Raw genomic sequence first — 19,049 nt, 5'->3', positions numbered from 1 at the left:
CATCGGGAAGAGGCATTTTTTAAATAAAAGAGTGCAGCACGCAAACGCGTCTGGGTGTTTCTATGCACTATGAGGAATCTGTAAGCTTATGTTAAGGGCAACTGGAGCCCGACTCAGACTGCCACGCTGAATAGCCCGAGTACTTCTGTATGCAGATTGCTTATGGAATTGGGATAACCGCAAGGAGGGGAACGAGATACCGATGCAGACTGACTCTAACACTGCCATCTCCAGTGGTGTCGTGAAGGACAGTGATCACGCGGTCCAGAGCAGGACATGTGTGACCTGTACGCAGCACCGTACTGCAGCTATTACGCACAAGCAAGGGTCTCCCCCGAGTCGGGGACCCCGACAGCGGACCTGTTGCTCAGCAGTGCGTGCTTGACATTACAGCAGTTTTACTTGTTTCATGCACATTGGATAATCCTCGTGGAGCGGAGCCACTAGGACCTTGAAGCATGTTGCGCTTTTAGTGACACACACTTGGTTAAACTGCAGTTGGCTATTTTTAGAGCACTTAAAGCAACATGGCTTCTACTGTGGAAGCTAAGAGGAAGGACGCGTCTAATACATTGTTTTTTTGCCCAGAATGTGGATTCCCTAACACCAACTCCCAGAGCAGTAATGGTATAACTACGCACTTGAAATTTGACAAATTGGAGAAGCTTCACAAAAAACAACTTGCTAAATAGTGGGAAGCTGAGACGCTTTAAAAGTATATAGATGTTAAAAGGGCCAAGAAAGACCTAAGAATATTCACAATCCCCACCTCTAAGGATCCTGAGACTGGAGATGCTAGAAGAGTGGGCCAATAAGAACAAATGAAGTTCAGGCACCATAATGAGAAAATTAGTCAAATATGCCCTGAAGAACAGCGATAAATTACTGGAAGAAGTTGAAAAATGGAGTCAAGAACTAAAGAATGCTGTTTTATGATAATGGTATTTCAGACCACTACTACGCCATTGCAGTGAATAAACAAACCAGATTTCGAATCTGGTATTCACAATGGCGGCTCTCAGTGGGTGCATACATATTTGAGCAACGCCAAAAGATTTATGCCCACGGTGTTGGCACCTGATGGGCACACACTGCCTTCTTTTGAAGCGCTTTGGGAATGACTGCGTGTACCACTCAGGGTTTGTGTGGGGGTCTCGTGGCTGGCGCTGCTCCGCCATAAAGCATTGCCATTGGTGGGGACATCCTCCGTTGGGGTTGGGAAGGGCCACTTGGTGGGAGTTGAGGGACTCCTCGAGAGCCAGCTTTACAACTTTTTGAGTGGCTGTATACCACCCAGTCCCCCTCCCTGGCACTGACAGCAATAAAGAATGCTATCCTATTCCCATCCAGGATCACAATAATTGGTGGAGACTTTAATGCCTACCCCAACACCAACCTTGACTCCTCGGGCTGCCAGGGCCAAGCAGCTCCAGACTTGGATGGAAAGGAAATGGTTGTTATTAGGTCAGTCACTGCAGAGAGGGCTCCAGCCCATCCTTCTTTCAAACAGCCTATTAATCCCAATTATATTTGTGCACTGGGGGAGATATTAAGTTGGATGACATAATAGGATTACGGTAGAGAGGACCCAGCCTCTAGCCAACGTTTTCACACTTTTGTGAGGTCCTCTCGTGGGGCTAGGGTCCAGCCTGTTATAGTTCTGGGTGGCGACCATGGGAGGAGGAAAGGCTTTTGGAAACAGAAATGGCCAAAGGGAAAGAAAAATGCAGCCAGTGCATGGCTCTGCCAGGGCCGGCTTTAGGGCAGTGCGATTTGTGCAGCCCCACTGGGCGCTGACCTGTGGAGGGGACGCTGACCTCAGGGGGGCCTCTGTGTTTAGCTCTAATTTATAATTGGAGCGATGATGGGCACTTTTGCCCAGTGGTAGTGAGAGAATCCGAGGAGGCGGTCATAGGGTGTGGGGGCGCCGAAAATGATTTTCCGCACCGGGCTCCACCAGTGCTAAAGCCGGCTCTGGACTCTGCCCAGGCCAGCTCACTGCAACCCTGCATGACAATGAGCTGTCCAGGCTCATAAAGACCCCTTTGGTTGTGTCTGTCAGAATGTGCGGTGCGAGGCTTCAAAAACCAATATATATATATACATCCATGAAAGAGAGTGGCTTGGAAACAAAACAGACTCACGGACTGATCTTTGGTTGGAGCCTCTCGGGCACTGCACTTCTTCCGGTATAGCACAGCGCTACCCTTTGGCACCAGGGCCGGCTTTAGCGATGGTGGAGCCCGGTGCAGCAATTATTTTTGGCACCCCCTCTCCCATGACCTCCTACTTGGATTCTCTCACTACCACCAGGCAAAAGTGCCCCTCATTGCTCCAATCCTAAGTTATTGCTAAACACAGCACACTTCCTGAAGTCAGCGCCCCCCCCTCAATGCCCAGTGTGTCCATACCAGTCGCACTGCCCTAAAGCAGGCCCTGTTCGGCACCATATGCTTGATATTTTTTATAATAGGGCAGAGCCACTGTATTGTGGAAAATGAGGCGGCAGGGGTGGACCAAACTATGCGGCAGGGATGACAAAATTATGCGTCAAGGAAAGGCATATTACGCTGCATAATGCAGCACAATTTGTGATAGTGTTATTCTATTACTTTCTCATTCTTACACCTTAATACAAACTGGGCAAAGGTTTCACCTCATGAGTACCAATCAACACCCAATCACAGCAATAAGCACCAGAAAAGTGCTCATTCAACTTTTGCAAAGGGCCCTCCACTGCGCGGCAAAACGTGTTGCTACATTTTTAGTAACTGTTGATCTCTTTTTTTGTTAAAATTTGCCAATTTTGCAGCAGACAAAGGATTATGTGGTAAACCATAGAGATGAGGAAAACACTGCGGCTGCAGGGTTGCAAAATTCCAGTGGCCTTGGAAAAGGTCACCTCAGCCCCTCCCAGACTGAGATGAAAAAGACACCCTTGCACCCAACCCTTAACCGTAGAAAGCATGAAAATAAGACTATTATTCCTTCTTAAAAAAAGACTGCTTGGCACAATGTAGCTGCCTGTTGTTCGTCTCATTGCATGAAAAAGATGCATTGCACTGACCTCTGTTTAAAAGCCTTTTCAGCCATTTCCCTTGCAGCTCGTTTGACCTCTTCAGGAACCGCATCCTTCTCTGCCTGCGACACCTGGTGAACTTTATGCCCCGCATCTAAGCGGTAAGGTCCTCCTTTGCCTCCGAGCCCGGCCGTATCTCTTCCACCTGGAGCATTCAGGAGAAGGAGCATTGTTACACTTAAGCCTTCCCATCGCTTCTAAAAACAATGCAAGACTTTTACAAACTCAACTTTCCAATAATGACAACTGAGATAAAAACGAAAGGTCCTGAGAGAGGTATCATGAAGCTCACGAGTTGGGTGTCTTTTCTGTCCACTTTGCAGTCAGACCCAGAGAACATGGGGAGGCCTAGTCCCAGGGGCATTTTGGAGTACGTAAATAAGTATGCATGTACTACACTCTGGGGTACTCATGCATGCCTTTGTGAATTGACCCCAAATTAACAAAAGAGGGGGAAAATGTTAATATCCATGCACAAAACAAACAAATAGAAATGACTGTGCCTTCTTTGTACTTTTATTAATATTGAGTTGCACGTAGGGCCGATTCACAACGGCAAGTAGGAGTACGTTTACAGAGTGCTCAAGTAGTACAGCTTCCCATACTGTCAAGGTATGAACGTACAGGCATGAGTACTTCGGTGCATGGGAAGACCACAATTATTTGGTCTGCCTTGATTTTATAGATTATAAAGTAGATGCTGTGGGAAGACTCCAGTATATGTTTCACAGATGCAGGACACCCAACTAAACAGTGCAGGATTCGTTTTTATTTTTACAAAATATTAAAATGACACTGCATGCATTTTCTCATGTCGACTATACCATCCTATACATGCCCAGCAATTAATATGCTGCTTTATCTTTTATATCCAGGTAAACAGGGCCGGTCCTAGGTCTTTTGGGGCCCTTGGCAGAAAGAATATGTGTGAGTCCCCTTAACTTGCATACAACGTGAAATCACAGAAATTGACATCATAGAAAGTGCCACTAATTGTCTATGGTTGAGCTACTTTGCAGGAAGCAATTTTCTTGGTGCAGCTATCAGTAAAACAAAAACATACATATTAACACAAATAAAATAGGCACCTTATTTAAAATTTCATTTAACTGGAAATACATTATATTAGTCACACTGGATGGAAAAGGTAAAGCTAGTCTCTTCAAAAACGTATACATTCAATCAAATGTTAACACTATGTTTCCAGATAAGGGAATTGGGTATGCATATGTGCATGCAGTATTTATATATGCCAGGAAATGGCTCCCTCGAATCATGCAGTGCTTGACCATGTCTGTGAGGCCCATGGAAAGAACAGCCTTTACCGGAGCCTTTCCAACTATGGTCCAGCATTGCAAAGCATATAGGAGGGCCCGGGAGGGCCTCCCTCTTCTGGGCCTTGCATCATCGGGCCATGGCAGGGATCCCATGATGAAAATAATCAATCACTAACTTCTAAAAGTGAAGAACATGCTCCACCTACCCTATCCCTAGACAGCCACCAGGGCTGAAGTCAACTTTCTATTATTATTTTGCAGGACACTTAGCGTACTTCACCACGAAGATGTATATATGGAGTTTACCAAAAATCACGGAGTTTATTTTGGGGTGCTCCAGCCTTCACAGTTAAACTGTTTGTTTTATAACTCATATTGCTTAGACTGCTTGTTTGAATCACTTCCTTGGCAAGCAAAAAAGGTTAGATGTTTGACATTCTGCAGGAGCTCACTAGAGAATGCTCTGCAAACAACTAAGAGGAAGAGAAGAGCAATCCAGAATACTGCCTTTCTACTTTGGATAGCCTCACTAGACTGGACCATGGCTGTGCTGTCCAGGGGAGTGAAGGCCTCTCCGGACTCGCAGCGCTGGATCATGACCGTGAGGTCTAGGTGAGCGGGCTAGCGGTGTAGCAATGGTGCCAAGGGTCAAGATTAAGGCAAGATAAATGGACCACTCTCCCCCCCCCACCCCACCCGATCCATAGGACAAATGTAAAGTCCAAGAAACTCTGCCGCTCCCTTGAAAAGGCCTGGAAAAAAGACCCAACCACTAGCACCAAGGACGCCTTCAAAAACGCCACCCGCACTCACCACCAACTAATCCGAAAGGCCAAGAAAACAGCATTCAAGGATTGACTTGACAACAACGCCCACAACAGCAAGGAACTTTTCAACATCGTCAAGGAATTTTCCAATCCCTCGGCCAACTCCAATGACATCACCCCCTCTCAAGCCCTCTGCGACTCCCTAGCCTCATTCTTCCACAACAAGATTGCAGACATCCACAACAGCTTCGACAACCAACCCGGAGACCAACCCACCCAACCTTATGCTGAACATTCTTCCCCCGTGAACACCCTTAACGACTGGAACCCAATCTCCACTGAGGACACCATCCGCCTGATGAACTCCATCCACTCAGGATCCCCCACAGACCCATGTCCTCACCACATCTTCAACAAAGCAGACTCCGTCATAGCACCGCACCTCCGAGACGTCATCAATTGCTCCTTCAACTCCGCCACCTTCCCGGAAAACTGGAAACACGCTGAACTCACCGCCCTTCTGAAAAAACCCACAGCGGACCCCACCGAACTCAAAAATTACCGCCCCATTTCGCTCCTTCCATTCCCGGCCAAAGTAATCGAGAAAGCTATCAACAACCAACTCGCCGCTTTCCTCGAAGCCAACAAATCCCTCGACTCCTCACAATCTGGCTTCCGAGCAAAACACAGCACTGAGACCGCCCTCATCGCAGCAACAGACGACATTCGAACTCTACTGGACAATGGAGACACAGTCGCCCTCATCCTCCTCGACCTCTCTGCAGCCTTCGACACAGCCTGCCACAGCACCCTTTTACAACGCCTCAGTAACATCGGAATACAAGGAAAAGCACTTGAATGGATCACCTCGTTCCTCACCGGAAGAACCCAGAGAGTCCGCCTTCCACCATTCAAGTCCGAGGCCACTGAAGTCATCTGTGGCGTACCACAAGGATCCTCACTCAGCCCCACCCTCTTCAACGTATACATGAGCCCCCTCGCGGCCATCGCCCGCCAACACAACCTCAACATCATCTCTTACGCGGATGACACTCAACTAATCCTTTCTCTCACCAATGACCCCAGCACCGCCAAAACTAACCTACATGAAGGAATGAAAGAAGTTGCCGAATGGATGAAACACAGCCGTCTGAAACTGAACTCAGATAAAACAGAAGTCCTCATCTTAGGTACATCCCCCTCTGCATGGGATGACTCTTGGTGGCCGGAAGCCCTTGGAAAAGCACCCATCCCGACAGACCACGCACGGAACCTAGGCGTCATCCTGGATTCTTCACTCTCAATGAATAAACAAGTCAGCGCCGTATCCTCATCCTGCTTCAACATTCTTCGCATGCTCAAAAAAACATTTCGCTGGATCCCCACCGAAACCAGGAAAACTGTCACCCATGCTCTGGTCACGAGCCGACTGGACTACGGAAACACCCTCTACGCAGGTACCACCGCTAAACTCCAGAAGAAACTCCAACGAATCCAAAACGCCTCAGCCAGGATCATATTAGACATCCCACGCAACGAACACATCTCTGGTCACATGAAAGACCTCCACTGGCTACCCGTCAATAAGAGAATCACTTTCCGACTGCTAACCCACGCACACAAATCACTCTACGAAATCGGACCAGAATGTCTCAACTCACGACTGTCCTTCTACACCCCCTCCCGCCAACTACGTTCTTCCAGCCAAGCCCTCGCCACTGTACCTCGCATCAACAAGACCACCATGGGAGGCAGATCCTTCTCATACCTGGCTGCTAGAACATGGAACTCACTCCCCACTTACCTTCGCCTTACCCAGAACCACCTAGCATTCAGAAAGCAACTTAAAACATGGATATTTGACTAGTAATCCTCCTCCCCTTCCTAAGCGCCTTGAGACCCTCTGGGTATGTAGTGCGCTATATAAATTCTTTGACTTGACTTGACTTGACTACAATATATCCATAATTTTGGTAAATATGGTCCAGAACACCCCAGGCTCCAGTGCCATTGTACCTGCTGCACTACTGATAGCCAAGACCATGGGAAGGGGCCACATACCATGGGCCTCGCAGCCATAGTTCTGTTAAAGGCAGCCATAATTTAGGTTTATCTGGGACCTAGTTCTAGTTCCACTTTCACTACACCTGATGCACTATTAGCTACTTCTCAGCAAGGGGTCTCACTGTTATGGTCCTGTGATGTGAGTCCTTGCAGTGGAGAAACATGGTTGAGAAGGGAGGGAAACCTGTGCTGTATCAGTGGTGCATTGAGCCCTAGTGCGCACAAGGTAAATTGCTCCTCCCCATTTCCTCAGGCCACTGAATAGACAGTAAAATGCAGCCATAATTTGAAGGCACTGGCCCCAAAATGCCAAAGGCAACAGTGACACTGCACTTGCTATGCTATCCATAGCAGTGACCCTGAGCCATGGTACAGCGCTGGGAGGCCTAGGGCAGAAGGCTCCTTTTTCTGGGGTCTCTGAGCACTGGACCACCGCTATGAGGTCTAGGAGACGACATGCTTTTCCCCGTCCTCGCAGCTCTGAGCCATGACTCTGAGGTGGATGGGAGAAGGGACCAGTGGCACAGTATGATGCTGGACAGTAAAACACAGCAATAGTTTTGGTGCACTGGCTCCTCCATGCACCCTGGTGCCACAGCACCTACTGCACTACTGATAGCTACATCCACGAGAGAGCACCCCCATTGTCTCATAGCCACGGAGCAATGCCTCAAAGCTAATATGTGGGCATCCCTTTCCTGTTCATCCAACCATGGCTGAGAGGCCCAGGGGAGAATCTATCCTCAGCCTCACAGTGCTAAACCTGGCTGTGAGGCCTATTAAAGAGAGGCAAGTTGCCTAGCAATGGTGTGATGGCCTGGTGCAAAGATAAAGTGCCCTCTCAACCTTGTCCACATCCTGCACAGTAAAATACTACTATTATCAGGGAATATTCAGCACCTAATACCCCAGGGCCCAGTACTAGGTGTATATGAGGGAGTACAACTCCCTTGGGCCTCGCACATGTGAACCATGGCTTTGAGGCCTAGAGTAAGGCGCCCCCCCCCTCCCACTGCCCTGGGTCTCTCAACCATGGTCTAGAGCTGCAAGGCCCAGGAAAGCGGAGTCCAACGTAATGGAGCCCTATTCCCTGGGTCTTGCAACAAAGGTCTGGTACTGCAAGACCAGTTAATGGCATGTTTTCTCCCCAAGACATTCCCCCCCAACCCCACCATAATCCATCCAGAACTGAGAGGGCCATGGGAGTGGGTAGGAGCTTTACCCTGGGCCTCCCATCTATGGTCTAGTACTGTGAAGCCCAGGGGATGAGGTCTCATTCCACTGAGTCCCCAGCCATGGTCTAGCACTGCTAGGCCCAATGCAGGGTGGTCCCATTCCCTGATCCTCACTTCTATTGGCTGTTGTGGTAAGGCCCACGAGTGGCAGCCCCACTGACTTGGGCCTCACATTCATGGTCTAGTGCTGCAAGGCTCAGAGGAGCAGAGTCTCAACTCCTGGGCCACACAGATATGAACTGCACTGTAAATAGTCCTGCAGCACACCCTTTTCTTTTGCCTTGTCAAACTTAATGTTTCTGTCGATGTTTTCTCCATTTTAGCGTGCAGCACTCCATAATGCTCCGTCCCAAACAAGCACCTGAAATAATCAGCTCTGTAAGGGGCACGGGACGTCCGTGCCACAGAGGAGTTGCACAGCCATATGCACAAATGTAAATGATATTCACACATAATCCATATTTTCTCCAAGTTCATCCAATTTTTATTCCACGTTATATTCCAATGTTTACTCGTTTTTTCACCATCACGTCAAAGACTTGAAGTTTTCACATTTTTATGCATCTTAATACTCTGAGAGTGCCCATCCGTCCCGTGCCCCTTACAGAACCACACAGATATGACCCATCACTGTGAGTTCCATGAGAGGGGAACTCCGTCCCCTGGAGCTCAAAGGTATTGTCTAGCACTGCGAGGCCATAGTAGGGTGGCCAATCTCCCATTTTCATTTCACATGACACTTTGTACCTTTGGAGACACATAGCTTTTGCAGAGACATCAGAAGAAGTTTCTTGTGGAGCAGAGGAACTGCGAGTCACATAGAAGATTTCTGGAACTTCATTTTAAATCTCTGCCTCTAACACAGACCATCTTAAAATAACTCAGCTGGAGATTGAGTTTATTGATTGTTACTGGTATTCATACTATATTTGAGTTCCTATCCTGTTACTACTTCCTGGAGTAAGTCTTTACTACTCACTATGCAAATTTTGAGTGACAATTTTAGAAAAAACTCTGGTATTCAAATGGAATGAAATACTAAAGCTTTTAAACACCAGTCGTAAATATCAGTTTCTAACAGGCATACTGTCCAGTAAATAACCACTGCCACAGGACCTTGTCCAGTGGATATGTTTTATCCAGGGGACTAGGATATTTGACATCTAATCTGACCTTTAACATTTCAACTACATATGATGGAAATAAACACTATGACTAGAGTGACAATTCCCTGAGGAGAGCACCCCCTTGGCCTTGCTATAGGAATCACTGATACTGCAGTTGTGGTTTAATGGACTAGCTGGAAATGTGGAATGAGGAGTCACGTTTTTTGATCTCAGCCTCCCACTTGGACAACTTGTGTGTTCTTGAGCAAACACTTTTCTGAATTTATTGCTCTGCTATTTTTTGCAAGATTGGGAGTATTTTGATTTCATTGGAAAACTGCTAGAAAGTGTATTGTTACAAAATGGACTAAATATTACCTGGGAGAGGAGAAAGTGTCCAGTCACATAGTATATTCACCTAATTGCAATAGAGTGGTAAATGTATAGGCAGGGTCACTGAAATGAAGCAATTGTGCGGCCATGGTGTTTTCCTCATAATTATGGATTTTTCCCGCATTTGCCACTTAATCTAAAATATTTCTAGCTCAGACAGTTCAAAAGTTACTAAAAACACAGCAACATTTGTTGCCATGCAGTGAAAGGCCCGTTTCATAGGGTTTCCTATTGGTTACTTATTACTATGTTTGGGTGTTAAACTGATACTAATGAGGAGCAACCTATTCACCAACACTGTTAACAAGTGTTAAATGAGAAAAGAATGAAGCAATACTATCACAAAATGTACTGCATTACACCGCATAATTTGTGGAGGGGTTACCACATAATTTAGTGGACACTGCTGCATAACTTGGTCGTCCTCTGCTGCATAATTACAGTGGCCCTGTGTATAGCCTATGCACCAAGCAGAAGTGTTTTGCAGTCTTGGCTCTACTAATGTAATCAACCGTTTGTTCCTCCACCTCGTTCACTGATTTAACATTGTGACAGCACTTTGGAATAACCTTAGAGGGCATTCCCTCAGTACAGGTCCTGAGTATAGGTTTCAATCATTCATTTAAGGCTGTTTGAAACCCAGTAGCTGAAGGCTCTACTGAAGCTGCTTGTGCAGGAACCCTCTGTGCTGCAGAGCCTCCTGTCTGCCGTCCTCAAGCATCTCTTTCACAGCTCATCAAGGGCTGAAAGAGAGTTGATTGTCATTTGAAAGGGTTAAATGTGTGGGACAGTGGGTGTCCTGCAGTGCCTTTGTGTGGGCAGCATGAGACTGGATCCCCAATTCCAGGCCATGATTAGCCTGGCAGAGGCCCTTTGTTCCCCGAGCCTTGCACTTATGGTGTAGTGCTGGGAGGTCCAGGGGATGAGGTGCCCCTTCCCTGTTTCTCGCAGTCATGGCACAGTGTGGCAACGCCCAGGGAAGTTGGCCTCTGCACCTATTATTGCCAGAGCTACACATGAATGCAAGGCCTTGGGCCTCACAGTGCTAAAGCACAGTTGTGAGGCTAAAGGTAGAGAGGGCCTTAGAGGTGCGGGCCCCATGTTGGTCGGCTGGGCACGGGACCCTGGCAGCTGGCCACGCTGCCCATGCCTTGCACCGGCCCTGCAGGTAAACCTACAAGATTCCTTCTTATGCAGTCTGCCCCTACAGGATACCGGAACCCATAAATAGCTCAGATATCTCAGATAATAGGGGCTTGTGGAACTGGCGGCAATCCCCAGAAACGATTGGCTTGGTGAACATCCCTACCTTGGAAAGAGCAAGGAGTCAGAGGGCTAAAGCTTTTAAAGATGGACATATAGGAGTACTGCTCGTCAAAAGACATTTTTTTAAACCTAAGTCAAGGGACGCACATTGAGGCATGTATTCCCCTCAAAATATATTGGTTAAAAGCCACAGGTTTATAAAAGTGTTGGCCAATAGGTCTCACCTTTGCAACCTATTGGCTTTGACAATGGTCTTTAGGCATGCTGTACAGCATCCCGGATGGAACGGCCACGTCATGTGCCTGCTTGCAAGCCTCTATTTTTTATTTTCCTGATTGAATTCTTTCGAAGCACAGGTGAGGGGGAGCAATCCAGGAGCCCAAAAGGGTCGTCACAAAGGACACAGGTGGGGGGAAAGCATCGCAAAGGACGCGGATGGGGGAAAAACACATAGAGTGTGGGTGGGGTTGGTGGGAAGCAAAACAGAGGGCAGGAAGCAACATTGAGGGCAGGAGGCAATAGGAGCAATACAGAGGGAGAGGGCCGCAGAAGAAGCAACGAGCGAGAGGTAGCAAAGTTGAACAGGTGGTGAAGAACACGGACCACAGAGAGCAACACAGAGTGAGGCTGGGGTAGACAAGTACACGAGGGAGAGAGCTGGAAAACACATGCACTATCATTGAGAGCTTAATCAAAAGAAAAAACTAGTGCTTGAAAATCAAGCAGTGAAGGACACAAGTAATGTATCTATGCCCTAGGAAGGAGAAACATAAGAAGATGAAGGAAACCTCACAAAAGATAACAAACAAAAATCAAGCAAATGAGAGTAACAGTAAAGCCAACCAATGGTAAGCAATGAGTGGGCTCTAAACCCACTGTAAGCTGGCAATAGGCCTTTCACTGCATAAGAAAATTGAGAAGAACAAACAGCAGAGAAATGGGTGTGCCATGAGGAAACAGTGCTGTGCACCAGCCCCGCAAAATGGTTTCAATAAACTGCTAAACTGCATGTCAAGAGCCATAACACAATTGGAAATACTGTGCCACAAGATGCAAGGCCCATAACACTTCCTGAGCTAGACAACATCCCAGCAGAACTACTGTGCCCAAACATAAAATACCTCCAGTGTTGGGGGCACCATATTCCAGGGTGCGGACTTATGACAGGGTGCTGCCAATAGATATATTGATATTGATGCTCACATATTTTAGAGTACTCCCAATTACATCAGAGGCCTGTGTCATATGTTATGGAGGTGGCACTGGTATTGATGGGCTGCTTAAATAGCTGCTTATATATTTCAGTGTGCCGCTACCAGTAAGCATGATGACTGCTGAGAACACCAGCATATGCTCAGTGATATGAACAATGCTCAATCTACCAGGGTGCTGTCACTAATATCAGTGTGCAAGCAGTTGCATCCTATCAGTACCCTTAACGGTGCCCTGGGCATAGGTTACTGTGCTACAGAATGCATGATTATCATCTCTTTGTTTGTTCACGTGGGAGGGGTTTAGTGCATAAATGCTCCGGTATCTCTGTATCTCTAGGGCAGAGGTCTTTAAACTAGGCGGCGGGACCTCCTGGGTTTGCCTCAAGTGATCTCAGGAGGGGGGCCAGTCTCTGGCCAAGAGAAGCATCATGCATTAAGCCACCTTGTAATGGGCCATCACTAACAACTATGGTCATTTATATCCTGACTGGGAGTATGTGTAAAAAGGGGTAACAGAGCTTAACTGCAATGTTTGAAAATGTTTAGGCATATTCAAACATTGCCAATTTAGCAGAATAATTGTGAAAAGATTGAGAGAGGCCCGAGGATTTTTTTTTTTTTTACCGTGGTGGGGGGCTACATTATGACGCTTGAAGACCACGGCCCTAGGTACTTGGATCCTATCTGAAGACTCCTCAGAAAGGAGAACAATGTGAGGCGTTCTCCCACAATCAGAACAAGGGTTGGCATGGAAGATGCTTAGGTGTCACAACTGAGGCATTAAACTGTGTTTATGAATCTTAATCTGTAAACATTCACACATATACACTTGTAGATAGTATTAGTCAATAGGTAAGAAAGGCCTTACAACAGTGAAAAAATGACTTTAGGAGTTTTTCACTTCCAGGACATGTAAAACTTAAGTACACATGTCATACCGTTTTAAAACAATGCATCTTGCCGTATCAGCCTTTAGGGCCAACTTTAGGGGTGACCTATATGGTTAGAGAACATAGGTTTGGGCCTGGCATAAGGTTTTTTTGCCAGGTCGAAATGGGAATTCAAAACTGCACCAAAGGCTGCAGTGGCAGGTCTGAGGGATGTTAAAAGGCTACTCTATGGAACAACGAGCGCTACAGGCCCATTAGTAGCTTTAATTTACAGGCCCTGGGTATGGGTGATGGCATTTACCAGGGACAGGAAGTAACTTAAACATGCCATTTAGGTGTAGTCCAATTTTACCATGTTTGAAGGAGGGAGCACAAGCACTTTAGCACCAGTTAGCAGTGGTAAAGTGTACAGAGTCCTAATGCCAACAAATATGAATTTAGCATAACCCCTGCACTCTGCCCCACTCCCACATATAGCCAACATTCCCAATACTGTATTTCCCCTTGTGACAAAAGCCAACAAACACGCTTTTCTTGTGGTTGTCATTTGTTGGCCGCAGTTTATTAGGTATACAAGGAAAACATGTATATACTTTGCATGTTATGTCATTATTACTTCCTTGGCGAACTATCATATTTCCGTTGTGCTCCCTATGCATATCATCATACATCATTTCTGCCAAGTATACATTGTCCCCATTGCATAGCACCTTAGACTGACAGTTCATTGTTAGTTACTTTGCAGGCTTGTATAGTCTTTTGGGGTCGTTTTTCTTTGGTAGGTTGTGTTTGCGCTCTCTTTGCGTGGGGAGGGAGTAGCTTCTGTCTCAGAGTTAGGCCACAACTCGCTACCTTGTCCAACTCTTATTGTGCCCTGCCGTTCGGTGGGGGCTGGGCTGCGAGCGCCGTCTCCGTGTGCTATCCCCATGCCCCCCCTCTTTGGTAGGCCAACTCACCCAGCCGTGAGGCATCCCAAAGTGAGTGATCCTACGCACTGCCCTTAGGCCAACTCACCCAGCCGTGAGGCATCCCAAGGTGAGTGGTTCTATTCTGGCACACCGCCCTCCGGTGTGTCTCAGTACCAACCATTATCTGCGTCGTTTTTGCCAAGCCTTGCCTGTTCCTCAGCCCTGCGACATCGCTGTTTTTTAGGTGTGGGTGGGTGGGACAAAAAGTTCTGCTACAGGTGCTGTTCCCCCGCTCTGTGAGGATAGGAGCTTTCCTGGGGAGCAGGGCTTATATCCCCCTTGCTTTCAAGCCCCAGGTAGGCGCTTTCTCTTTTTGGGTTTTTTTTCATGCCTGGCCCCCATTGGCCGGGGGAGGCCTGCACCTCCTCGTTGGCCGCCGCGCGGGGGCAACAGTGTTTTTCCTGTTCTTCAGCGCTTTTGCGGGCCAAAAACTGTCCGTGAACTGGCTTTGTCCGGGACATGGCGCTAGTTATGGCGCCGGCTCTCTAGCCCCCTTTGGGGTCAGCCTCTGCAAGAACAGGAGTGAAGGCACAACGTTTGAATGAATACCATGCCAGGGATGTCAGGTCTAACAACTTGTAGTTGATCTACATGTGCAGATTTCCCTTTGTGGGCAGGCCCCAACCTGCTTAACCAACTTTTGCTGAGAGTTGCTCATCCAGAGCCTCATCTAAGACAAAGGAGGATAGTAACAGAATTCATGCAGATGGTCAATTAGCAAATTACCAAGTTTGAAGCTCTGCTTTATTTTGTGCAGAACTGGTGCAATTCCACTTGTGAGGTGAACGTGATGTATTTCAAAGGCAAACTCACCTGCACAGAGGATCTGGGGCGGCAGACACAAATAGCTTGTCAAGGTACCCCACAATACAGCAAACTAGAACACCTGCCTCCTTCTCTGTAAAGTTCTTCTGGATTTTGACTTACAAGGCAGCAATCTGTGACCCAGCATGCTGCAGCAAAACAGAAAGGAGCCTGTGACGTGTCCCCTCCAGTTCTTCATTAGTTTGTGGAATAACCTCCTGGCGAGGATGTTGGGCCCCGAGTGTGTGCACAAACGAATCCCAAATACGCACATTTTAGCCTGCCGCCGTTGTGTTTAGAAATTCTATTTGGGGAATTTTAGGACAAACAGACATTCTGCAGAGAATTTTCACAAATACAATTCCGATGTGATAGTGCTCATGCATACAACTGTATTTCAAAATCTGATATATTTCCGTCTGTAAATTTCTTGGCTGTGGAAAAGCACATATGCAAATGTGTACATTTGTACATATAAATACATGTGCAAGCTTCTGTGTGGAAGGTATAGGGCAGGCATTGCCTGGGGCGCTGCAAGTTTACACCTATCTATAATTACATATGGATTGTTTATGATTTTATACATAAAAGTGCAGACTTGAATTTCAGAGTGCAGAAATCTGCAATAACAAGTTCTTATTTTTAAATCAGGCTCCGATTGTCAATGTGTTTTAACCAAAATTTATATTCAAGGCTTACTGATATAAAACATTTTAAAAGCGTTCAAATATTTGCAGGACGTCATAATTGATTAATGTTGGCCACAGCTGGCGACTTGCTTAAGATTACGAACTGCTGTGTGAGCAAAGGATTCTAGTGTTACAATTTTGAATATTAAGAGTAATCTGTGGACCAACTTCGACCAAAAATGTTAGATTTTTCTCATTCCTCAACACCTTCACTAAGTAGCGTGCAACAAACTGCGGCATTCAGTCAGAGACGGATTCCCCATGTAGCTGGGTAAAATGTGCCGTGAATGAGGCTTGTGTTTGGGGCCCTGATCTGAAAGCTCCTAACGCGCCTTTGAAGTGCACTTGCCGCCTTCTCAGAAACTGCGGGCCCTGAAAAGGGCTCAGTCTGACATAAAATACATTCCATATGTATGAGGAAAAAACCCGGCCTGACACTAATTTAATGATCAAAGTAGAACTGGGAAAACACGGTAACTGTAAAGCAGTTGCGTCGCGAGTAATTGAAAATAATCTTTGCCATCTGGCACTTTCTTCTGGGCATTTTCATGGTTGTCTGCAAAGTCATGTTGTTAAATTAAGCCACCGAAGCATTCGGCTCGGACTTTTGATCCCTGTCCTGCACAAACTGCTCCCTCAAAATGGCGTCTTAAATACAACTGGATAATTGGGGATTGGCAGCAGTACTTGTGCTAAGTGAGAGGCGGGCAGTTTTATAAATCGAAGGTAATGATTTCTCCACAAAAAAAAAGAAGGGAGGGAGTAGTTGGGGCTAGCACGTTTTTTCTCAAACTAATTGGCATCCTGCAACAGTAGCAGGTTGTTAAAACAAGCATTGGAAAGCCAATAGCTTTGGTACCATTGGCTTTGCCAATGACTTTTCGCGATGCTCTGCAGCATCGGGATTTTTCGCACTGCAGTGCAGCCTTGTAAAATAAATAGATTTATGTATATAAAATGGCATTCCACTGGCAAGCTCAATCATGATGACATATGCTCGTGCCAGTGGAATGACGCTCTTTTCATTTTTTAGTTACCAAGCCAAGATGGCAGATATCAATTGGATTGGTAATAAAAAGTTTTTAAAAAAGGGTGCAAAAGCGCTTTTTATCTCTTAAAAAAAAGAAAAGGACCTGGGGACGGAGTAGTAATGGAGGAGTGAATGGGAGAAGTGGGTGGGGCGAGAAGGGGGAAAGCATTGCACGAGGGACGGAGTAATTAGGGGGCAAGGGAGAAGCACATGAAAGACAGCAAAACAAGGTGTGGGGAAGAAGCCGATGAAGTCGACAACAACATGGGGCAAGAAGGAGGCGGGAGATATTGGGTGACCACACCGTGGAGAACAGAAGAGAGCTGGAAGAAAGCTGGAAAACACATTCATCTCATCGAGTTCTGAAGATAAAAGAAAACAATTGTGCATTGAAAGTGAGGAGTGAATGGATAATCGGAGGGATGGTAAAAAGGCTATGCTTTAGGGGAAAGACAAATACAATATGTACAAGCTAGGACATGGAAAGACATCGAATGCGAAGCAAGCAAGCAAATGAGAGTGACAATAAAGCCAACTCACGGACAAGAAATGGCCGGGCTGTAATCCTATGCAAGTTCTTGGCAAGCTCACAATAGGTCTTTTGCAACTAGACATTTGCACGGTCTGGTAAGCGCAACCTAAAAAGGGGCATATTAAGTGTGGGCGATTAACACCAAGACTAAGTCCCTGATTTCAATCAAGTAGTAAGTCCTGTTTTGGGCATAAATAGATGAATGCACCGGAAGAGGGAACACAGGTTGGGTGCAAACTGCGCTCAAACCAGCAGTTTGCACACTTGATTTGTAGTAGGGAGAATCTGCCTCTAATTGTGGGCCAAATTGTGCAATATGGTATTTTGCACTTCTTGAGTTGATACATTCATGCACAGTTTGTTCCTGAGGTGTCAAACTCAAAAAGTGGGTTCAAATGGTTAATGGATTAACCACCACGCAAACAATCAGCACTCAAGAGTACGATTCAAACAGAATCCAGCCCTGAAAAGTTAAGTAATTAAAACAATCTAACACATCTCAATTTCGAGGTATGTGGTAATTTGCACCCTTCGAGGACTCATTTCACCAGGTCAGCGGAAATCAGCTCAGAACTTATGAAAAACACGCGGGAATCACAAAAGAAATGCTGATTACCAGGTTATTCTCCATTCCAATGGATCCCCCTTGTAATAGTACAGTAGTACTGTACATGTAAATATCCACATGATGCAGAATCAGAATTCCTGGGTGTGATATTAAACTATCAGAATTCCTGTAATGAGGTATCAAGCCCTGTTGTTCCCAAATAATTCTGCAATATGGTAGTGTTGTACATTAGTGTATGCCATGCCACTTTTTCAGTAATAGTGGTTGTTTGACAATATGGCTGCCCCTGTGGAACGAACATCAACATTCGATGCTAACTCAACATTACAAGATATTACTTTGTGCAACAAAGGTGAGAAGAGTAGACAAAACAACATGCCCGCTCCTTTGGATGTAATGGCTCTCTCCTACTGTTGCAATTTCCGAGTGTCATGCTGCTAGAGCAGTCAAAATAAAGACTGAAGGCTCATCAGATCTACTGGGAAAAAAAAGCACGACAGCATTAGGCTGAGTGCACTAGTTACTTACCCTCGATAACGATATATCTGTGAGAAACATTAGTTAGTTATAGATTCCTTACCTTACAATTACCCACAGGCGTCAGACTGGATCCGGAAAGTTTTTTCGTCAACAGTACCTCTACACATCGGAAGGTGTCTTCAGTCAGCTCCGTGCCCGTCGTCGAGGTCGTGGTCACCGGGATGATGTGGCGGCAGCTACTTAGACGCCAGCCTCGCACGCTGACGTCAGTTCTTTCTTTTTTCGCGCCAGCCAGCGCAGATCCGGGAAGAGCAGTATCTCAGTCATTTTTGACTACGTTTTTCTCGACTTTTCAACTTGTCTTCACCCTAGTGGTACGGCAGTGCCATCATAAGGATTTGTGGGGCTCCATGCAAGACATACTCTGGCCCCCCTGGTCAGAAGAAGGTCTAACTTATGAGCCAGTATCATAATTTAAGTCCTCCTGATGCCAAACTATATTGAATTATACTTAAAACTTTCAGAAACCGATTCATGCAAAGAGCTGAAAGCTCAAGTTGGCCAGTGACAGTGAGAGTGGTGAAGGAAGAGGGGCTATGTACACAGATGTAGAAATGGTAGACAGAGGTAAAGCAGGGTAAGGCAGAAGAGGTGAGGTGAGGTAAGGGGAGAGAGAGCGGGACAGAA

At 46.4% G+C, this 19,049-nt stretch overlaps 1 protein-coding gene across 1 annotated transcript in view; it reads right to left on the bottom strand.

Annotated features, from left to right (window-relative positions):
• The window catches only part of VWA8 (von Willebrand factor A domain containing 8), a 1,363,176-nt gene that overhangs the window by 188,673 nt on the left and 1,155,454 nt on the right, over positions 1 to 19,049 (bottom strand). Inside the window, exon 39 of the mRNA XM_086935029.1 lies at positions 3,068 to 3,224. Within this exon, the coding sequence (XP_086791155.1) occupies positions 3,068 to 3,224 (157 nt within the window). The remainder of the gene's footprint in view (positions 1 to 3,067; positions 3,225 to 19,049) is intronic.

This window comes from Lissotriton vulgaris, chromosome 8, assembly GCF_964263255.1.
Source record: "Lissotriton vulgaris chromosome 8, aLisVul1.2, whole genome shotgun sequence".
Classification (NCBI taxonomy): domain Eukaryota; kingdom Metazoa; phylum Chordata; class Amphibia; order Caudata; family Salamandridae; genus Lissotriton; species Lissotriton vulgaris.
This window is presented reverse-complemented; position numbering and strand designations above follow the sequence as displayed.